At 46.7% G+C, this 19,498-nt stretch overlaps 1 protein-coding gene across 1 annotated transcript in view; it reads left to right on the top strand.

Moving 5' to 3' along the window:
- Positions 1 to 14,647: 14,647 nt before the first annotated feature.
- Positions 14,648 to 19,498, top strand: part of SPRED2 (sprouty related EVH1 domain containing 2) — a 121,660-nt gene continuing 116,809 nt past the window's right edge. Inside the window, exons 1-2 of the mRNA XM_065929043.1 lie at positions 14,648 to 15,264; positions 16,827 to 17,497. Coding sequence (XP_065785115.1) covers positions 17,472 to 17,497 — 26 coding nt within the window. The 5' untranslated portion in view covers positions 14,648 to 15,264; positions 16,827 to 17,471. The remainder of the gene's footprint in view (positions 15,265 to 16,826; positions 17,498 to 19,498) is intronic.

Here is a 19,498-nt window from a genome sequence, read left to right on the forward strand (position 1 = left end):
CAACCCAGGGATTGAACCTGCATCTCTTGCATTTCCTGCATTGGCAAGTGAATTCTTTACTATTGCATCACCTAGGAACCCTATAAATGTCATGTTTTTCATCAAATTTTCATCTGCTGATTTTAGCATTCATTCATCTTTCCTGAAACAATATTAAGGTGACTGCAAAATAGTGATTTTCTAATTCTGTCATTCATTCTGTCATTCATTACTTTTCTTTTTACTATATATTATAAAGACCAACTTTTCTTCCTCCTCCATTTATTTGTTTCTTTCAATCTCGACTCATGGATTCCTAGTCTATTCAATGAGTTAAAATCAACAACTCTCTTTACATATTTTGATATTCAAATGGTTGCAAGTTGGCTGATATGGGCCCCTTTAAGCTGAATTCTGTGTCCTTTTGACATGTACCCATCCTTCTTTGAGCACTTTCCTTATCTGAGATGATTATTTTTAATAGGGCACATTACCATCTTGATAAAATCCTGCTTCTGTTTGTAAGGAACAATAGGAGAAATGGAGATTGTGTGGGCCACCAGTTGAGTCTACCACACCTGGCTCCTCTCCATCCAAGAGCTGGTGGTTGAATCCAGGCCGACAGTCTTGCTTTGTTCTGATAAAACAACCTTGCACCCACATTTCAAAAAGAGCCTTGAGGCCTTGTAATTTCATCCAGGCCTTTCCTCACTGTTATCCTTTACCACCATCCAAAATGAGTGCTCCTAGGGCCAAGGTCTTGTGTTGCACAATTCCAGGGTTTGTCATTCATATTAGGTACTATGAATGACCGACCAGAGCAAGGACTGACAAACTTTCTGTAAAGGGCCAGATGGTAAAAACTTTCAGCTGTATGGGCCATTTGATTTGGTCTTTGCGGCAACTACTCAATTCTACTCCTGGAGTGTGAAGGCAGCCATAGACCATACGTAAATGAATCAGCATGGCTGTGATCCAATAAAACTTTGTTTATAAATGCTGACATTAAATTTCATGTCATTTTCCTGCATCATGAAATGCTACTCTTAATAGTAATTTTACAAATGTAGAAACCATTCTCAGCTTGTGGGCTCTGCAAAACTAGGCAGCAGGTTAGAGATGACCATAGCTGTCCACTCCCTGCCCTGCTCAGCCCAGAGCTGTCATAGGCAGTGGCCCTGCCTTCAGCCAGGTCTCTTCCCCTTTACCCTGATCTCTAATCTGCCACCCTGCTCTGGGTTTTCTTTCCAACTTCTGCCCTGTCCTTTCTCAGGCCTTTTCCTCTGTGCCCCAGAACCTCCATTCAATTATAAATAAACTTCTTTTCACCTTTTAACCCTCTAGTTCTGTCTTTAACAGCATAGTGACTGTATTCCCTAAGGAACTTTCTTCCTCTGTTGAATTCTAGAATCGATACTATTCATTATCCCATGCCTGTGGGCATGGGAAGTGGTGTTGACACTCTCCATATTCCTCATTCCTACTTCCAAAGCTTTTTTCTTCCACCCTCCCGAAAAACCCCTTCCTCAAATAATAGCTAACATACACTGGGTCAGATTTTCCCAACCTCTAGCAGATATGTACCATTATTATCCCTATTTTGCAAGGGCACAGAGAGGTTAAAGGTCACTCAGCAGGGCCAGGATTATAATCCCGCCAGTTCGCGCTTACTACCAAGAAATTACATTGCTATTTTTTTTTTAATATTTATTTATTTGGCTGTGCCAGGTCTTAGTTGTGGCAAATAGGATCTTTAATTGTGGCATGCAGAATCTAGTTACCTGACTAGAGATCCAACTCAGGCCCCCTACATTGGCAGTGTGGCATCTTAGCCACTGGACTGTCAGGGAAGTCCCTTCATCATGATTATGCACCATGTGGATAACTATCCACCATTCTAGCCCACTCTCCATTAGCAGTTTAGTGTATGGGCAGACACAGATGCACACAACTTGAGTCATTTGAAGAAGATTTAACAGAGGAGCAATTTATAAAACAGTTTATAAAAGTGTAGGGCAGTCTTCCTCAACCTTTTATCATTATCATCCACCCTAAGGAGAAAAACTAAATCAATTTTCTAGTAACTTTAATAATTAACTAAATTAATAAAACATCCAGTTCACTCCGACCCAATCGATTCTTGCCACTACAGTGAAAGTTTTCTTTCTAACTAGAAACCGTGGGTGCCTCTGGGACAGCGAACTGAATGGTTGCAGGCAGGCAAGAGGAAGACCTTTTCAGTTTTTGAATGTGGTACAATATTCATGTATCATCTAATTTTAAAATAAAATGTAATTTTAAAAATTGACCTAAAATGCAAATATGGTCATTCTTTCTCAGGCTCAAAACACTTTTGTAGCCCATCTGCCTCCAAATCCAAATCTAAATTTGTTCACATGTCATATCAGGCCCTTCAGCATGCTTCTTTAGCCTCATCTGTACCACTTTCCGCCTTAAACTCTGTGTCTAGACATGTGAATTACTGAAAAGTGAATGCATTCCCTAAGCAACTTTCTTCCTTGGCTGCCAGTTCTTTTTGTATCAGGCATCCATTTTTTGTATGGGCTTCCCTGGTGGCTTAGATGGTAAAGAATCTGCCTGCAATGCAGGAGACGAGGGTTTGATCCCTTGGTTAAGAAGATCCCCTGGAGAAGGGAATAACTACCCACTCCAGTATTCTTGCCTGGAGAATTCCATGGACAGAGGAGCCTGGAGGTTCGAAAAGAGTCAGACACAATTGAGCAACTAACATTTAATGTATCTGTTTTTGTATGCTTACAGTTTCTACATCTTTAGCATGAAAAGCCTCCCCCTTCCCACCCTCCTTCCTCCTGGTGAATTCTTCTTCATTCTTCAAGATCCAACTAAAAGAACTCCTCTGGACTCCCATGAGAATAGCTGCCCATCTTCTCCTCCATGCCACCGCTCTAGAGTAGGTGATTAAGAGCACAAGCTCTGACGTCAGACTTGTGTGGGTTTAGATCCTGGATTTGTCACATACCAGTTGGTGACTTTGGGCAAGTTATTTAACTTCAGTGCTTCCGCATCCTTATTTGTAAAATGGAGATTAAAATACATAGTTCCTCTCTTAGAAGGAAAGTATTCATTCAGCAAATATTTCCTAACTATCTATCATACATCAAAACAGAAAAAAATTCCTGCTATGGCAGAACTTAGATTTTAGAGCAGAGTTTGGCAAACTACAGTCCCTGCACCAAACTGAGTCACCTGTTTTGTAGATAAAGTTTTATTGGAACACAGCCACACCCATTCATTTATGTACTGTCTGTGGTCACTTTCTGTGCTATACTGGCTGAGATCAATGGCTGTGACATAGATCAAAGGGCTGGCAGAGCCAAAACTATTTACTTTTAAGAAAATATTTATTGTTAAGAAAAAGTTTTTTAGCCCCTGCTTTGGTGAAATTGAGTTCATATATGTAGTTTAAAATTTAAAAGCATTGCCTGGCACTTGGGAAGCTCTCAGTAGATGCCAGCATTATTAACATTACTGCATACTCTTACAATACCGCTTAGCCGCTCAGCAACAGAGAAGTAAAGAGGAATCAGAAGTTGACAGCATGGAAGCTGCTGGAGGAAGAGTTTTAAGAAGGTGGAAGTGGTCAGCTAGGTTAGGTTACCAATCAATACTGAAGAAAGATCGCCAGATTTAGCAATCAGATAAAGAGATCTAACCTCAAAACAGCTTGCGTGAAGTTTTGTTGTTGTTGTTTAGTTGCTAGATCATGTCCAATTCTTTCTAGACCTGGTGGACTGTAGCCCGCCAGGCTGCTCTGTCCATGGGATTTCCCAGACAAGAATACTGGAGTGGGTTGCCATTTCCTTCTCCAGGGGATCTTCCCAATGCAGAGATTAAACTTGCATCTCCTGCAGCTCCTACACTACAGATGGATTCTTTACTAGTGAACCCCCGGGGGCCAACAACAACAATAAACCTCATAGCTGCTTGTGTGAAGTGGTGAGAACAAAAGCTAGACTATGGTAGATGTAGGAGGGAATGGAAATGAGGAAGAAGAGATAGGAAAGTAGAGATTATACAGCTACGGGAGAGCAAGTACTGAGATAAAAATGAACACATTTAATCTGCTACCAGCATTTTAAAAGATCTACTAACCAAAAATATCAGGTTCGATATGTTGGAGTATCTGATGGTTTTTCTGCTTATCCTTTACCGTCTGAGCCACTGAGGGATCCCCTAAGCTGTTTGGTGTTGGGTAAAAAGTTAATGGTTAAAATTTGAGTCCAGAACTAGAAGACAGACTTTAGGTAGAACCTTCAAGTCCAGGCTATTAAAAGATTTATGATAATGTTGCTGATGATAATGTTTGTTCTTTTTTGTGATGTTTATCATTGTGTTAACTGGTGTGAAATGAGAATTCCAATGCAAATGATGATGTAAATTTGCTTACAGATTATTTATTGTTAATTGTGAAACAAAAATGATACAGGTTGTTTCTTCTTTGTTCATTATATAAATATTTTCTGAGTACTGTGCATGCAGTACACATTTTGACAGATAGGCGTGTATAGCACTTAGCTAATTTGGTCACAGCTTTTCCTGTTCCCTCCAGGAGCTTATGATTTAGTTGGTGAAAAAGGCCAGTTCAATTGGATTCAATATTTGTTATAAATCCTAAGGTACTAGTTTAGAAGGGTTACAGTAGGTACTCAAGAATAAAATAATTTATACAAAACTATTGTTCCAGCTCTCAATTATTTGCCAACTATTCTTACATCTATACATATGTGCATTAAGACTAAAGAGAATGATGTCAACTCACAGCTGCTTTCTAGAAAACCTGTATGAGACATTTAGGGTTCTGAACATATTCATATTATCACTGAGGTTTTTGTTAAGAGTCTACAAAAGAGTATGCTTAGTATGATCTTATTTTTGTTAAAATACATATTGTATTTTATTCAAATATAAATACTATATAAAGGAAAAAAGTCTATAAAGATACACATTCAGAATATTAACAGGGGTTATACCAAGGAGGTAGGATTGTTGAAATGTTATTTCCCTTGAAATATTTTTTTGCACTTCAAATATTTGTACAGTGAACAGGGCTTACTTTTATAATCACAAATAACAAGGGAAAAAACCATCACATGTTTTGAGCACACAACCTATCAGTTCAGTTCAGTTGCTCAGTTGTGTCCAACTCTTTGTGACCCCATGGACTGCAGCACACCAGGCCTCCCTGTCCATCACCAACTCCCAGAGTTTACTCAAACTCATGTCTATTGAGCTGGTGATGCCATCCAACCATCTCGTATGTACTGGTAAAAAGTGGCTTAAATAACAAGGATGTACTATTACACATAACCTAGAGTCCAGAGGTAGGTAAGTTCTAAGTCTGGTTAACTCAGGAGCTCAACAACTTCAGGATTCTTGGTCAGCTCTTCTTTGACTATTTCGGTTTTCACCTCCTGGGAGCGCTGAACATCACTGATAGAGGGGAGCACTCCCTCTAACCACATATCTCTCTTTTGTTCGTAGATTCATACCTTTCCCAGAATTTCCCTAGCAGACACCTTTCATTTTACTGGTCACCCTGTGACAGTTCAGTGTAAGGAAGAACAGGAAAAAAAAAAAAAGAAACACTATCCAGTTAAAAGAAGAAACCAGAGCCACCCCTAAACCAAGAACTAGAGAAAGGGATTACCATCACCGCCCTAGACCAGCAGTGCTCAGTAGAATTTAACGTGAGCAAAAATGCAAGATAAAAATGTACAGCTCCCTGAGTAGTTTTTGGAAAACCAAAAGCAACTTTTCATTTTCCCCTTCAGGAATGAGATTCCACATCAATAATCAACAATGCCTCCCATCACCATAACTAGAACTAAGTGCCAAGGGTACATCCTGTATTATTCCAACAAAGGCACCTTAATTATGGAATTTGGACTTTGAGTTCCTGAGGTATGGTTCTGGATGTGACCCTGACTATCTGTGTGGTCTTAATGGAGTCCCTTGGCTTATCTGGTTCCCTGCTTCCTCATCTTAAACCAGGTGGTTCTTTAATGTTCTTTCAACTTGCATACTCCATGATTTTATTAATATACTACTGTTCAACTGTGGACCTTCCCAGGCCTTATCTGAAACCAGAAAGCTAGGCCAGTAACACACAAGGAATCACTCAGAAAGGCATTTTCTCTGATGCCATGGAGCAAAATGTACTTGTAGAAGAGAAGAAAGAAGGCAAGACATGATGACTTGTCATTCGCTTACTCAGTAAGTATTACAGGGTACCCACTCATTAGAAAACACCCTGATGCTGGGAAAGATTGAAGGCAGGAGGAGAAGGGGATGACAGAGGAGATGGTTGGATGGTATAACTGACTCAATGGACATGAGTTTGAGCAAGCTCTGGGAGATGGTGAAGGACAGGGTAGCCTGACATGCTGCAGTCCAAGGGATCTCAAAGAGTCAGACATGACTGAGGGACTCAGTTCAGTTCAGTTCAGTTCAGTCGCTCAGTCATGTCCGACTCTTTGGCGACCCCATGAATTGCAGCACGCCAGGCCTCCCTGTCCATCACCAACTCCCGGAGTTTACTCAAACTCATGTCCATCGAGTCGGTGATACCATCCAGCCATCTCATCCTCTGTCATCCCCTTCTCCTCCTGCCCCCAATCCCTTCCAGCATCAGGGTCTTTTCCAATGAGTCCACTCTTCACATGAGGTGGCCAAAGTATTGGCGTTTGAGTTTCAGCTTCAGCATCAGTCCTTTCAATGAACACCCAGGACTGACCTTCTTTAGGATGGACTGGTTGGATCTCCTTGCAGTCCAAGGGACTCTCAAGAGTCTTCTCCAACACCAGAGTTCAAAAGCATCAATTTTTCAGTGCTCAGCTTTCTTCACAGTCCAACTGTCACATCCATACATGACCACTGGAAAAACCATAGCCTTGACCAGACGGACCTTTGTTGGCAAAGTAATGTCTCTGCTTTTTAATATTCTATCTAGGTTGGTCAAAACTTTCCTTCTAAGGAGTAGGCGTCTTTTAACTTCATGGCTGCAGTCACCACCCACAGTGATTTTGGAGCCCAAAAAAATGAAGTCTGACACTGTTTCCACTGTCTCCCCATCTATTTCCCATGAGGTGATGGGACCAGATGCCATGATCTTAGTTTTCTGAATGTTAAGCTTTAAGCCAACTTTTTCAGCCTCCTCTTTCACTTTTATCAACAGGCTTTTTAGTTCCTCTTCACTCTCTGCCATAAGGGTGGTGTCATCTGCATATCTGATGTTATTAATATTTCTCCCGGCAATCTTGATTCCAGCTTGTGCTTCCTCCAGCCCAGCGTTTCTCATGATGTACTCTACATATAAGTTAAATAAGCAGGGTGACAATACACAGTCTTGACGTACTCCTTTTCCTATTTGGAACCAGTCTGTTGTTCCATGTCCAGTTCTAACTGTTGCTTCCTGACCTGCATACAGATTTCTCAAGAGGCAGGTCAGGTGGTCTGGTATTCTCATCTCTTTCAGAATTTTCCACAGTTTATTGTGATCCACACAGTCAAAGGCTTTCGCATAGTCAATAAAGCAGAAATAGATGTTTTTCTGGAACTCTCTTGCTTTTACTGAGGGACTACACGACAACAATTGTAGCCAGAGTGAATACTGGATAAGAGAGAAAAAGATATGTTCTCTGCTCTCCATGAGCTTGGGAGACAAACAGATATCAAATTACAAAAGCTGTAAAGAGCTCTAGGACAGAAGATGATGAGAGCACACAACCGAGGAGCACCTAGCCCAGCTAAGAGGAAGGGACAGACGCCTCCCTGGAGAAAGTGATACTCGACTGAGGCGAAGAGTATTTGGTTTCCTTTCCTGGCATCAAGGGAAATTGCCTGGCCTACAGGGCATCTTATCCTATCCTTTATCTGCTTCTCTCCTCCGACTTAACTGATTTTCTGTTCCTTTCTTTGGTGCCTTTGCCCAGCTGTCTGTCTGTACATCTGGGATCTGGCGAGAGGACCACAGGGAAACTTATAGCAAACTGAAGGTTTTTATTTCAGATCCTTCCACCACCATGATTTCTATAATCATCATCACCTCCACTACCATCAATTCCACTACTGTAACACTACCTTCACCACCACCTCTCAACTTTTCATCACTTCCCCATCAAGAGTACCACCTCTTCCACCATCAGAAAAGTATACAAGTGAGCCTTGCTTTAATTCCAAAATGATGCATAAAATCTGAGTTAATTTAATGAACAAATTAAGGGATGATTTTATTGCTTTGCCAAATTATTCCAACCAAAGTAACCTTAAGTAAAATTTCCCTAGTGTTTTTTTATATATGTTTTGGTGTTTTTGCTTTTTGGAACAAACATTTCAATTGTCTAGATCTGTTTAAGGATATAACTATTTTAAGAAGAAAGGCATATCAGAGACAGGCTTTTTATGCTAAGGAAGAAGGGAAAAGCATAAGTTCATAAGGTCTCTCTTTATTTGCTAAACTATTGAGAAGAGTTTTATAGCATGCACAAATCTATTAACTATTAAGCACTCTTAGTCACTTAGCCATAAATCAATGACTGTAAAGGCAGAGGTTAATTCTATCAATAGTACTCCTATACATACATAGGATACCTATATGTAGACATACAATACTTATATTTTTTCCAGTGGTCATGTATGGATGAGAGAGTTGGACTGTGAAGAAAGCTGAGCACTGAAAAATTGATGCTTTTGAACTGTGGTGTTGGAGAAGACTCTTGAGAGTCCCTTGGACTGCAAGGAGATCCAACCAGTCCATCCTAAAGGAGGTCAGTCCTGGGTGTTCATTGGAAGGACTGATGCTGAAGCTGAAACTCCAGTACTTTGGCCACCTCATGTGAAGAGTTGACTCATTGGAAAAGACCCTGATGCTGGAAGGGATTGGGGGCAGGAGGAGAAGGGGACGACAGAGGATGAGATGGCTGGATGACATCACTGACTCTATGGACATGAGTTTGGGTGAACTCTGGGAGTTTGTGATGGATAGGGATGCCTGGCATGCGGCAATTCATGGGGTCGCAAAGAGCCGGACATGACTGAGCGACTGAACTGACTGAATACTTATATTAAAAATATTTATTTAGTTGTATATTTTCTAATATATTTATCATATACTTGTATAAATCATTATAAACCATATGTGATCAATGTATATTATTATAATAAATATCCTTCTCTAATTGTGAAATTTGGGTTAAAGATTGAAGTAGACTATAAAAAGGTTACAGATTCCTCCCATCCTTGTATGCACATCCCTTGCCATGTGACTCTGCTCTTCTCTTCAGGAAAGTGAAGAAAGTGAAAGTGAAGTCACTCAGTCATGTCCGACTCTTTGAGACCCCATGGACTGTAGCCTACCAGGCTTCTCCATCCATGGGATTTTCCAGGCAAGGGTACTGGAGTGGGTTGCTATTTCCTTCTCCAGGGAATCTTCCCCACCTAGGAATCGAACCCAAGTTTCCCATATTGCAGGCAGACGCTTCTTCAGGAAGGAAAGTCTGTTTCCCTGGGTCTTGGCTTTTGACTCTGGGTTGGCTGTGTGACTTCTCTGGCTAATGAGATAGTATTAACAAATGTGATGCAAGCAGAGGCTTGAAAAATGCATGCACTTTGGGGTTTACCCTCTTGCTGATCTGGGAACCCTGCCATCCCCCCCATGTGATCTAGTCTGGGCAGGCCTTCTAGTGGTTAATAGATCACATGGAGCAGAGATGAGCTCCTCCAACTCAGGCTAGACCAGTAAGACTGCCAATCACCAAATACAGAAGAGCCCCTCCTGGTTCATCCAGCCCTAGCTAAGTTGGCTGAGGTTAGAGCAGTCACCCTGTCGAAAAGCTGGAGACTCATGAGATAATAAAGCGTTTATTTGACTTTTGGCCACGCTGCCCTGCATACATGATCTTAGTTCCACCACCAAGGATCAAGTTGGCATGCCCTGTAGTGGAAGCAGGGAGACTTAACCAGTGAACAGCAGGGGAAGTCCCTTGTGGTGGTTTGTTACACAGCAAAAGCTAACTGATAAAGGGACCATATCTTACTGAATTTTGTTTTCCTCTTTTCCTTTTACTCATTCCAAAAAGCTTGGGTAGAATGTTTGGTTTATTGGAGCCACAGTTGCTACAAACATATGATCTTTCATTTTCTTCCAATTCTACAAGTTTATGTTCTTTTACATTATGAAACATCCTTTCTCAGTTATGAGCTTTACAGAAGAAAGGGACTGGGGAATAAAGGCAGAAAAATTAGGCATGAGGTTAAGAATGAGAAGGGAACTGGAGATGGGAGATAGGGTGGTGACAATGGGAAGCTGAGGCCAAAAAGAGAGGCTGGTACAACTCATAAAATGTTGACTAACTTCCTGGGAGATGTCTGTTCTATTAAATCAGAATCTCTGTGAAACTCCCTGGCACTGACCCCAGATGTCCCTATGTTAAATTGCAAACATACATTCTAAAATTCCCTTATGTTCCATTCCTTAGTTCCTCTCAATCTTTTTCACTCTCCTAAATATGGCTTTCTATTTTGGTAGTTAGACTTATTTTGGCTGGAAGTGACAGAAGCCCAACTTGATCTAAAAAGTTCAGATCATCCTCAAGCTTCAGGCAAGGTTGACTCCAGTTGCTCAAATGATGTCCTCAGGGAACTGTCCCTCCATTTCTATGTCGAGGTTCTGCTTTCCTATCTTCTAGCTTCCCTTTATATCCCTCAATCCCCGAAATACTTAGTTGGTCTCAGAGTTGAGTGGTAGCAACTGTCTATTGGTGACCAAGCCCTTCTCCTTTTACCCTAATCATGTTAGAGACACTAAGATACATCTAATTTCCCAAGTCCACAACTTGGAAGTTATCCCAGACCTTTCCATTAGTCTCCATATCTAATAGGTCATTAGTTGGAAAGCCAACTCATTTCCATCCCACTTGTGTCTTTGGAGTTATTTTCCATCTCCATGGCCAATGCCACTGTGCTTTGTCATGCATTATTATTTCTGTCATGGAAGAAGAAAATTTCTCCCTAACCAGCCTTTGCTTCCTGCAAACCATTCTCCATGCCTGGAGTAATCTGTTAAAAATGTAAATCTGAGTCTAGCATTCCCTGCTTAAAATGTCTTATGTAACTTATATATGCTGCTCCATAAGTTTGGGGTACAAACATTATTCCATTTGGAGAGTTTTCCAGTGAACCACTTGAACCTCAGATGCCCTGTTGGCAGAGATCTTGGGTTGAGTTCCCCAGAAACAGAGCCTGAGTTGGGGATAAGTGTTGTTGTTTTAGAGGCCTCATTGCCTCCCTTCCACTGGACTCTGACTGAGCTCACTCTAATCCATTTTATTATTTGGCCTAATTTATAATAGTCTTGGAGTAGGAGATTGAAGATTGGTGAAGATCTTTCCTTCCAAGAGGCCAGGAGATCCTCATGTAAAATGCTGTGTACTTATTGCCAAGCTCGGCCTACTTTGGGTCTCAGAGTGGGGCCTTGTGCAGTCATAAAGGATTCTTTTATGTCAGAGTCAAAAATTCAAATGCCTACAGGAGCCAGAAGCCTGACAGATGGGCCAGCCGCCATTCACCGAGTCAACTGTTACCAAGCAAGAATTTGGCACGCATAGTTCCCGCATCTTTGGAGTATTTTTTAAGAGGAGCCCAAAATCTTGATTTTTATGTGAAACAGTCTGATTTTAAACTGCTAGATTCTCTTTTTTTTTTTTTTTGAAAAAAGATAAGCAAAAACAGAATTTATCTGGAGCCTTTTCTGACCATGGGGCAGTTTCCAAACCCCAAGACAGTGGATGCCGAAAAACTATGTTTGTGCAAACAAGGGGCCACTGCAAAGAGCTGGGACTGGACAAAGCTCAGCTGTGAACCTGCTACAAAAGATCCCAAGACTTCAAGATAGTCTAACCTCCTTTAGCATGACCTCTGTTGCCTCCCAGACCCATCCTTCTCAGTCTTTCTCTTACCCTGGCTCCCCACCCTGCCACATCTTGGGGCTTCTGGGTTCACTGGGCTGTCGATTATCTATACCGTCTCACCTTCCTTCAGGATGTGGCTCAGATACCCCTTCTTCTGGGGAGCCTTCCTTTCCCTGACCTCTGCTTTCTCTCCTGCTTACCTCATGTTTTAGAGGCATTAGCCATTGCCCTAATGTTTTCTGTATGGGACTGTTGCTTCACCTGACAGAAAATCTTGGAGGGCAGGACCCTGGGTTCATGGCCCCTATAATCCCAAAGCATCACAAAGGACCTGGCATTTTAAATCCAGGTCGGAGCAATGAGCCTCCGGTTTGAAAAATAATGACCAGGCCACTGCCTTTCACTTACCGGAAATGCGTTGGTGAAGAACCAGTCATTTTATTTTGAGAAAATAAGTCGAAACTTGGTGTTTAAGAGAAAGGGTTAAAAAAAAAAAAAAAAACACAACCCTCTGCACACTATCATTTTTAAAACAACCATGTATTTGTGAAATACAGTTGGGAGGAATAAGTTTTTGTACTTCCTCATCTTTGGACATAGCAGAAGCTTCTAAGAAAAAAGAGAATGGCTAAACTGACCCGCAGCACTGCTCTTCTTCCAGACCTCAGAGGTCCCCAGGGCTTTTACAGTCAGGGATGTCTGCTGCCTCCAAGAAGAAAGGGAAGCAGCTCCTCCGACTGAAGCAACACTGCTCGGAGGAGAAGGCGAGTGAGCAGCCACAGCCGAAAAGACCCTTTGCAGAATCTACCTTCCAATGAGGCTGGAGAGTTGTAAACTGAAACTCCAGAGGCAAACCATCAGCGGTTACGTTTTCTCGATGAGACGGTTGCCCAGCCCTGTCAATCATTTCTTCTTGCTTTCTCTCCCTCTAGGACACACACGCACACACGCACACACGCACACACACACACACACACACACACACACAGAGCTCGGTGGACCGCTGCCTTTTAACACACACACACACACTGCTCGGTGGACCGCTGCCTTTTCACACACACACACACACACTGCTCGGTGGACCGCTGCCTTTTCACACACACACACACACACACACACACACACACACACACACACACACACGAGGTTCGGTGGACCGCTGCCTTTTCACACACACACACACACACACACACACACACACACACACACACGCACACACGAGGTTCGGTGGACCGCTGCCTTGACTTTCTCTCCCCTACCTGAAGTGAGCCTTCAGGAAGCAGCGAGGTTTCATTCATAATACATGAACTCAAGGGAGCAGGGAGGCAGGGATGAGAGCCTTTCATCTCTGCTATTTAAAATCCCAGCCTTGCAGCTCAAAGGGAAAATGACCCGGGAGTGAACGCATCGGAGATGAAGTATTCACGATAACGGGACCAGCGAGCGCGTCAGCGGCCCGCCCGCCGGCTATTTATACCGCGCCGATTATGCAATCGGGCTCCAGCCATTCATGCCGGGAGTGGGACGCCGCGCCCCGCAGGGGCATCGTTCCCGGACGCCGGGTCAGTTTCTAAGTTTGCATCATCCCCTTCTTTAAGAGAGAGCTTGGGTTTCCATTCCGGCCGGCGGGCCTGGTAGGGGAGAGGGCGGAGCAGGCGGGCTGCACATTCGTTTGGCACAGCCCAGCACACACGACTGCTTGTTTAAACAGAAAAATAAAGGCACCCGGGCGCCCGGGGCGCGGCCAAGCTGCGCGCAAGGCTGGGCTCCCGGCAGACCGGAAGGAACTGATAAAGCTGGCGCTAATGATACCCGCTCCCTCCCGGGTCGGAAGTGTCCTCCGAGCGCCGGTCATTGAGAAATACCGAAGGGGCAGGATGAGGGTGAGATGAGGACAGGCGGGGCGCAGCTGCGCAAGCCTCGCGGGGCGGGGAGCGGGGGGCGCTGCGGCAGTGGGGGGGCTCCTGAGGGCCGCGGTCGGGCGGCCCAAACCATCTCAGGACACAGTGGAGTCCTCCCCCAGCCACCCCTACCCTGCAACCCCTCTAACCCTGGGGGAGGGCGAAGGGAGTCACTACCACCAGCCCACTCCCGAGAGATCTACACCCGCGCCCAGTCGGACCCCGACGGGCGAGAAGTGGGTGGACGCAGAAAGTGGGCGAAGGACAAGAGACAGCGGATAGTGGAGGAGAAAATGTCCGCTTCTCCCCGCGCCCGTGCGGGGCGGGAGGGGGCGGGGGCCGAGGCCGGCTTCCGATTGAAACTAGCACTGCGGGTCTACTGAGCATGCCCGTCCCGAGGCCGCCGAGGGTCGCTCGGGTTCCGGGCTTTCCGGGCGGCCGGCCCGGAGGATTCGGGAGGGGGTGCTCCCCCGCCCCGGACTCGGGCTCGGAGGCGAGTAGGTGGGGGTCCTACGGGAGACTCCACGGGGTTACCCTGAAGTTGTGAGCAGATCGACATTACTTTGACACACTCTACGAGACACCTTTCGCTTGCCTGTCCCTTGTTTTGCTGTTTGTCGGGGCGAGACAGGGATGTGGGTATTTAGCTCTTTTCAGCAATGTCATTAAAACCCTGAATCCGTGATATCCCCTATTCTGGTAACTATCCAGTAGGCTCTGATAACACCCTGGTATTCCGATCAATAAACATCTGAGTTATTCACTCAATACCGCCATTTATTCTCGGAGCTGCCAGTCATAGTTAGCGATTGATGCGGGAGGGTGACCTGCTTGGGACATTTTCATCAAAAAGATTCCTTCTGTGTAATGAACAAGGCAAAAATTGGAAGGTTTTCTTTAGAGCAACATAAAGGACCAGGAGTGAAAGGGAGAGCATTTGATAATCCACTGGCTAAAGGGAAGAAAGGGTTGCCGTTAATCTCGTATTTGCAGTGTGCTTAACACAGTGCCTTCATTTTATAGCCATTTAATCCTCCAACAACTCTACGTTGTGGATATTACCTTGTTACTAAAGGATAGTGTGAGGCTCAGAGAACTTAAGGACCTGCTGGAGTTTGGCAACAGAACATCCAAGTTGGGACTTGGTGACTCTTGGACCTTGGAATGTTTTCTTTTGCTCCTGGGTTGGGCCCGTCATTCACTGTTATTAGCAGGGAGCTGGATGAATGAGTTGTAATGACACAGATTCAGCTTGCCTACCTGCAGAAAATAATCATCTCACCTGTCACCTTGTCATTTGAGTACTCTGAACTAGAGGATGACGCCCATTGGGTGGATATTTCTGACAAGACAAATGTTCATGTTCGTGGAAGTTCAGGAATGACTGAATAGGACTTCTTTCAAACATTGCTGAGAAAAGCAACTAATGGGCAAAGGTGAGAACTGGGTAGATTCCTTAGTCTCATGGGGATTTAGATGCCAATGAGGTCTTGCTTTGTTCAGTGCTTTCTCATAGACCCTCAGTGGTCTCAAAGACCGAGAAAGACAACTGTGGCCTTGTTATCCTTGTTTTATAAAGAAACTGAAGAACTGCTAAAAGCCTCACTCAGGGTCTCAGGGCTGCTAGGAGGAAACCAGAACCTAGGTGTTCCTCCCCTGTCTAGTGCCCTTTTCCCCACCACATACCAGCACTTAGCATGGAGTGGTTGATTGGGTTTAACCCCAATCTGTGTCCACAAAGATCATGGTTAAGATAAACACAAAGCCTAGGGTAAACCACTAGTTTTCCCTTGACTCAAGGTGAAAACTCATAACTTTCTTCAGAGTACTGTGACTCTCCAAATACATACATATACCCTTTACCTATGCAACACTTGTGGCATATATTTAGTCTTCTCTTAATTGGATCAGTGATTGCCATTAAGTTAAAATTTTTTGTGTAGTGTTGGGACATTCAGGGGAATATAAAAGTGCTTGGAGAGCAGGAAGGAACAGAGACTATATCTCTTGCTCCCTAGCAAGACCCCAGAAGGAAATATTCACTGGCTATAGAATTTCCAGTAGCAATGTGAAGCCCCTAGTTTAAACACTATAAAGAATTTCAAGACTGCAACAGAAGAGCATCAAGCCAAGTAAAGATCCTGGCACAGTTGTGCAGGTTGCTTGCCCTTTGCCTAGACAGTGCTGTGTTAAAAAGCACGGTCCTAGGCCAGGTTAGGAAAATAATTTAAAAACAAAGGGGAGATAGAGCAGGAGCAGGGGTCCCCACCTCACTGAGCCAAAGCCCATGGAGCTGGCAGCCTCTGGGACAGAAACTGTGGCATTCAAGGGCCTAGAATAAGGACCATCCTCCACCAACTTGAGATTTACTGGATAATTTAAAATATATATTTGGGTTTGCATTTTAACCTGGGAAAGTCCTTCATTTCTACTGGAATGCAAACGCTCCTGGCTTGTGTTGGTTTTTTTTTTTTTTTACAATGTACAAATAATGATTCCTTAAAAACGCCCAAGCCCCTACCAAGAAAAGAGATCCTGAGACTCACGTGAAACTGAAAAGCCTCTGCCATTTAGAATCTTGGCAAATGCACCTGTTCCGCCCCCACCCTCCCGACCCAAGGTGGGGGTTAGTTGGTTTTCCGAGGGCCAGCAACCCTCCGGCCAACCCTAGAGATCCCTGTCTTCCCCCTCCTCCTCTTCCCTCGGATTTTTAATCCAGGGGTTTGGGAGAAGGGAGGGAACCAACCGGACGCCAGATGTGTGCAAGTCCCCCGCTGCCACCTCCTCCCTCCTCTTGGGCATCTTAAAACCCGGAGCGCTAACGCGGGAGGATCCGGAGTTAAACGCGGCGCAAACAACTCCGCTCCGGGGCTCCTCAGGGAGTGGAAGCCGGGAGGGACCTGGGGGGCGGGGGGAGGGAGGGAAGGAAGTCGGGCATGCTCAGTAGGCCGGACAAAGTTTTTTTTTTTCCTCCTCTTTTTTTTTCGGTCGCAAGTAGGAAGCTTTTTGCACTCCACCACCTCTGGCCGCTGGGAAGACGTCATCGCTTCCGCCCTACTTCCTCCTCCTGTTGGCGGTGGTGAGAATCCAATATGGAGTAAATCGGTAGAGTCGAGAGATGGGGCTCGGACGGGGCGCCCTGCACCGCCTTCCAGGCGCACCACCCCTGGCCGCCGAGCGCTCCCCGGAACCGTGATTGGCCCGGCCCCCCCGGGGGCAACCCCGGGCCGAGCCCCCGCCCGCGGCCGGCCCTCTTCTCCTGCTCTCAGCAGTCCCCGCCGCTCCACCGCGCGCTTGTTTTTCTCCTCCTCTCCCCTACCGCCGTCCCCTGCCCAAATCTCTCCGCTCCGCCCGCTCCCGAGCCCTCGGAGCCCCAGCCCGCCTTGCCCCTCGGCCCAGCGGCGCTTACTCCCCGCGAAGCTTGCCTGTGCACCCCTTCTCCCAGACCTCACCCCGCGCTCCCGTCGCCCTGCTTCCCCTTCTGCCTTCTGCGGCGCCCCCTTCATCTCTAGCAGCTCCCCCCAACCAAATCAGGCGATCTCCGGAGATGTGAAGAAGAGGGGTGGGGGAGAGGATGAGCGGACAGGAAGATGAAGGGAGCAAAGCTGCCCGCCGCGGGACAGGCGTCTAGGTGAACAGGAAAATGACCGAAGAAACACACCCGGACGAGTAAGTTTGGCCGCAGGGTGGGATGAGAGTGCCCAGCGAGGGCAGCGTGGGGGCCGGGGCTGAGGACGCGGGCGGGGACGCTGGTTGGGTGAACTTGGCTTGGGGTGCAGCGACTCGCTGGTCTGTGAGGTGTGGGACGCGAGATTTCCCCCCTTGTTGATGAAGTGAGGAGGGGGCGAAAACTGCTGCAGGCTGGAGGGGGCGCGCGTTGGGTCGGCGGGTTGGTGGCCGCTGCGGGGGCCAAGGGCGCGCGGGTGACCTCCGGGCGGTCCCCGCTCCCTCTCCGGGGACTCAAATCACCCCTCCTCTCGAGATCCTCGGCGGCGGGAGGGGAACACCTGACACCCCCGCTCCGGCTTCCAGGGGTCGGTGGGTTTTGACCCGGTGACTTTTGTGACTCTCCCGCCCCCTCCGCTAGCCCCGCGGTCCCTTCGGAAGCCCACTGGGGCCCAGGCTCCGCCATGTCGTTTTCTTGAATCGCTCTCATTTGCATACCACATTTTCATTCATAAAAACACTGCGGAGTTAAGGGAAGACTGGGCGCGGGTTGCGCTGGGGTCTGCGTGCACCCGGGTCCCCGCGCGGGCCGGCGTGCTGGAGCAGCTCTGGGGCCCCGCGGCGCGTGTGCGTGTGTGTGCACGCGTTGGCCGGCCGGGGACTGGCGCCCCGCGGGGTCGGGGCTGCTCGGGGGGCGGATCCGAGGGTGTGCGGCGGGGGAGGGCGGGAGCCCGCGGGGCAGCGCGCTGCGGGGCCCTTGTGTGTATATCTCTGTGTGTCTATGTGTATATCTTTGTGTATATCTGTGTGTGCGCGCGTGCACAGAAGTGCGTGCCCGGCCCGCGGGCCCGAGGCGAACAAAGCTCTGGGCTCCTCGCTGGAGGGGCTCTCCGGCGGACCCACCTCCCCTCGCCGGACCCGTGTCTTCCTTCAGCCCCTGGCCGAGGTGCAGGTTCCTGCGGCCGCAGAGGCGGCTTTGCCTTTCTTCTGCCAGCGCCCGAGGCGTTTCCGATCGTGGGTGCGACTAGGGGTTGGGCTGCCGGGCCCGGTGCCTGAGATCGTCGGCCTGGGGTCCGAGCGGTCACCGCATCGCGGCGGCCGCTGCTGCACAGTAGCTGCCCGCCACAGCCACTTTTTTTTTTTTTTTTGTGAATAAGACGCTCTCCTTTATTGTCACATGATATCTCTCCCCTCCTCCCCTGCACATTCATAAATCCGGAGCCTGTCTCAGCTCCTTTCATTCAGAGCTGCCATTAGCCAAGGTAGCGGCGGCGCCGGCTGGGGCGCAGAGAGCGGGTCGGCAGCCACGGGAGCTTGCCTAGAGGGAGGCCCAGCGTGTGTCTGCGCCGACTCCGGGGCTGCGGGTATCCAGCGCCAGAGGCCCCGGGTCTTTTGCCCCCGCGAGCATTAAGACCCGATGCAGAGAGGGGAAGTGACTCAGGGCTGGCCAGCGGGGAGGGCTTGTCTTGCAGCAGGTGATAGACTGTTGTGCTGTAAGCATCTACTCACTTTTTTTTTTTTTTTTAAGTGCCCCGTTGTCCTTTGGCGTCTGCTGTCGCCGGGCTGGGCGGGAGGGGGTGTTGGGAGAGCTGATGTTTGGAAAAGGGAATTTCCTTTCTCTGGGTCCCCAGGGAGCTTTGGCTGCAGTAACCCCTAGTCTGCCAGACACCCGTCTTAGGACTCTTGTCCCGTAAGTAGCCTGAGAGGATCTTACCTGGTGTGCATGTCCAATATCCCACCACATCTGTTGGTCTTTCTATGTTAGACTTTGCTTGGCCTTCATAGACTGTATCTTGAAATGGTAAAATGAAAAATGTTGCCCTTCTAGGGCTGAAATAGGGGGTGGGGAAAGGAATATGCTCTTGGGCCTTGCCCCCTTTTGGACATGACTATTAATAATAAACAGTTTTTTTTATGGGTCCTTGTTTGTCCCTGCACACACAAATAGCAGTAGTAGCAGAAAGGGAAGGTTGCCGTGCTCAGGGCTTGTTGGAGATTGATTGC

Source organism: Muntiacus reevesi, chromosome 3, assembly GCF_963930625.1.
Source record: "Muntiacus reevesi chromosome 3, mMunRee1.1, whole genome shotgun sequence".
Lineage (NCBI taxonomy): Eukaryota > Metazoa > Chordata > Mammalia > Artiodactyla > Cervidae > Muntiacus > Muntiacus reevesi.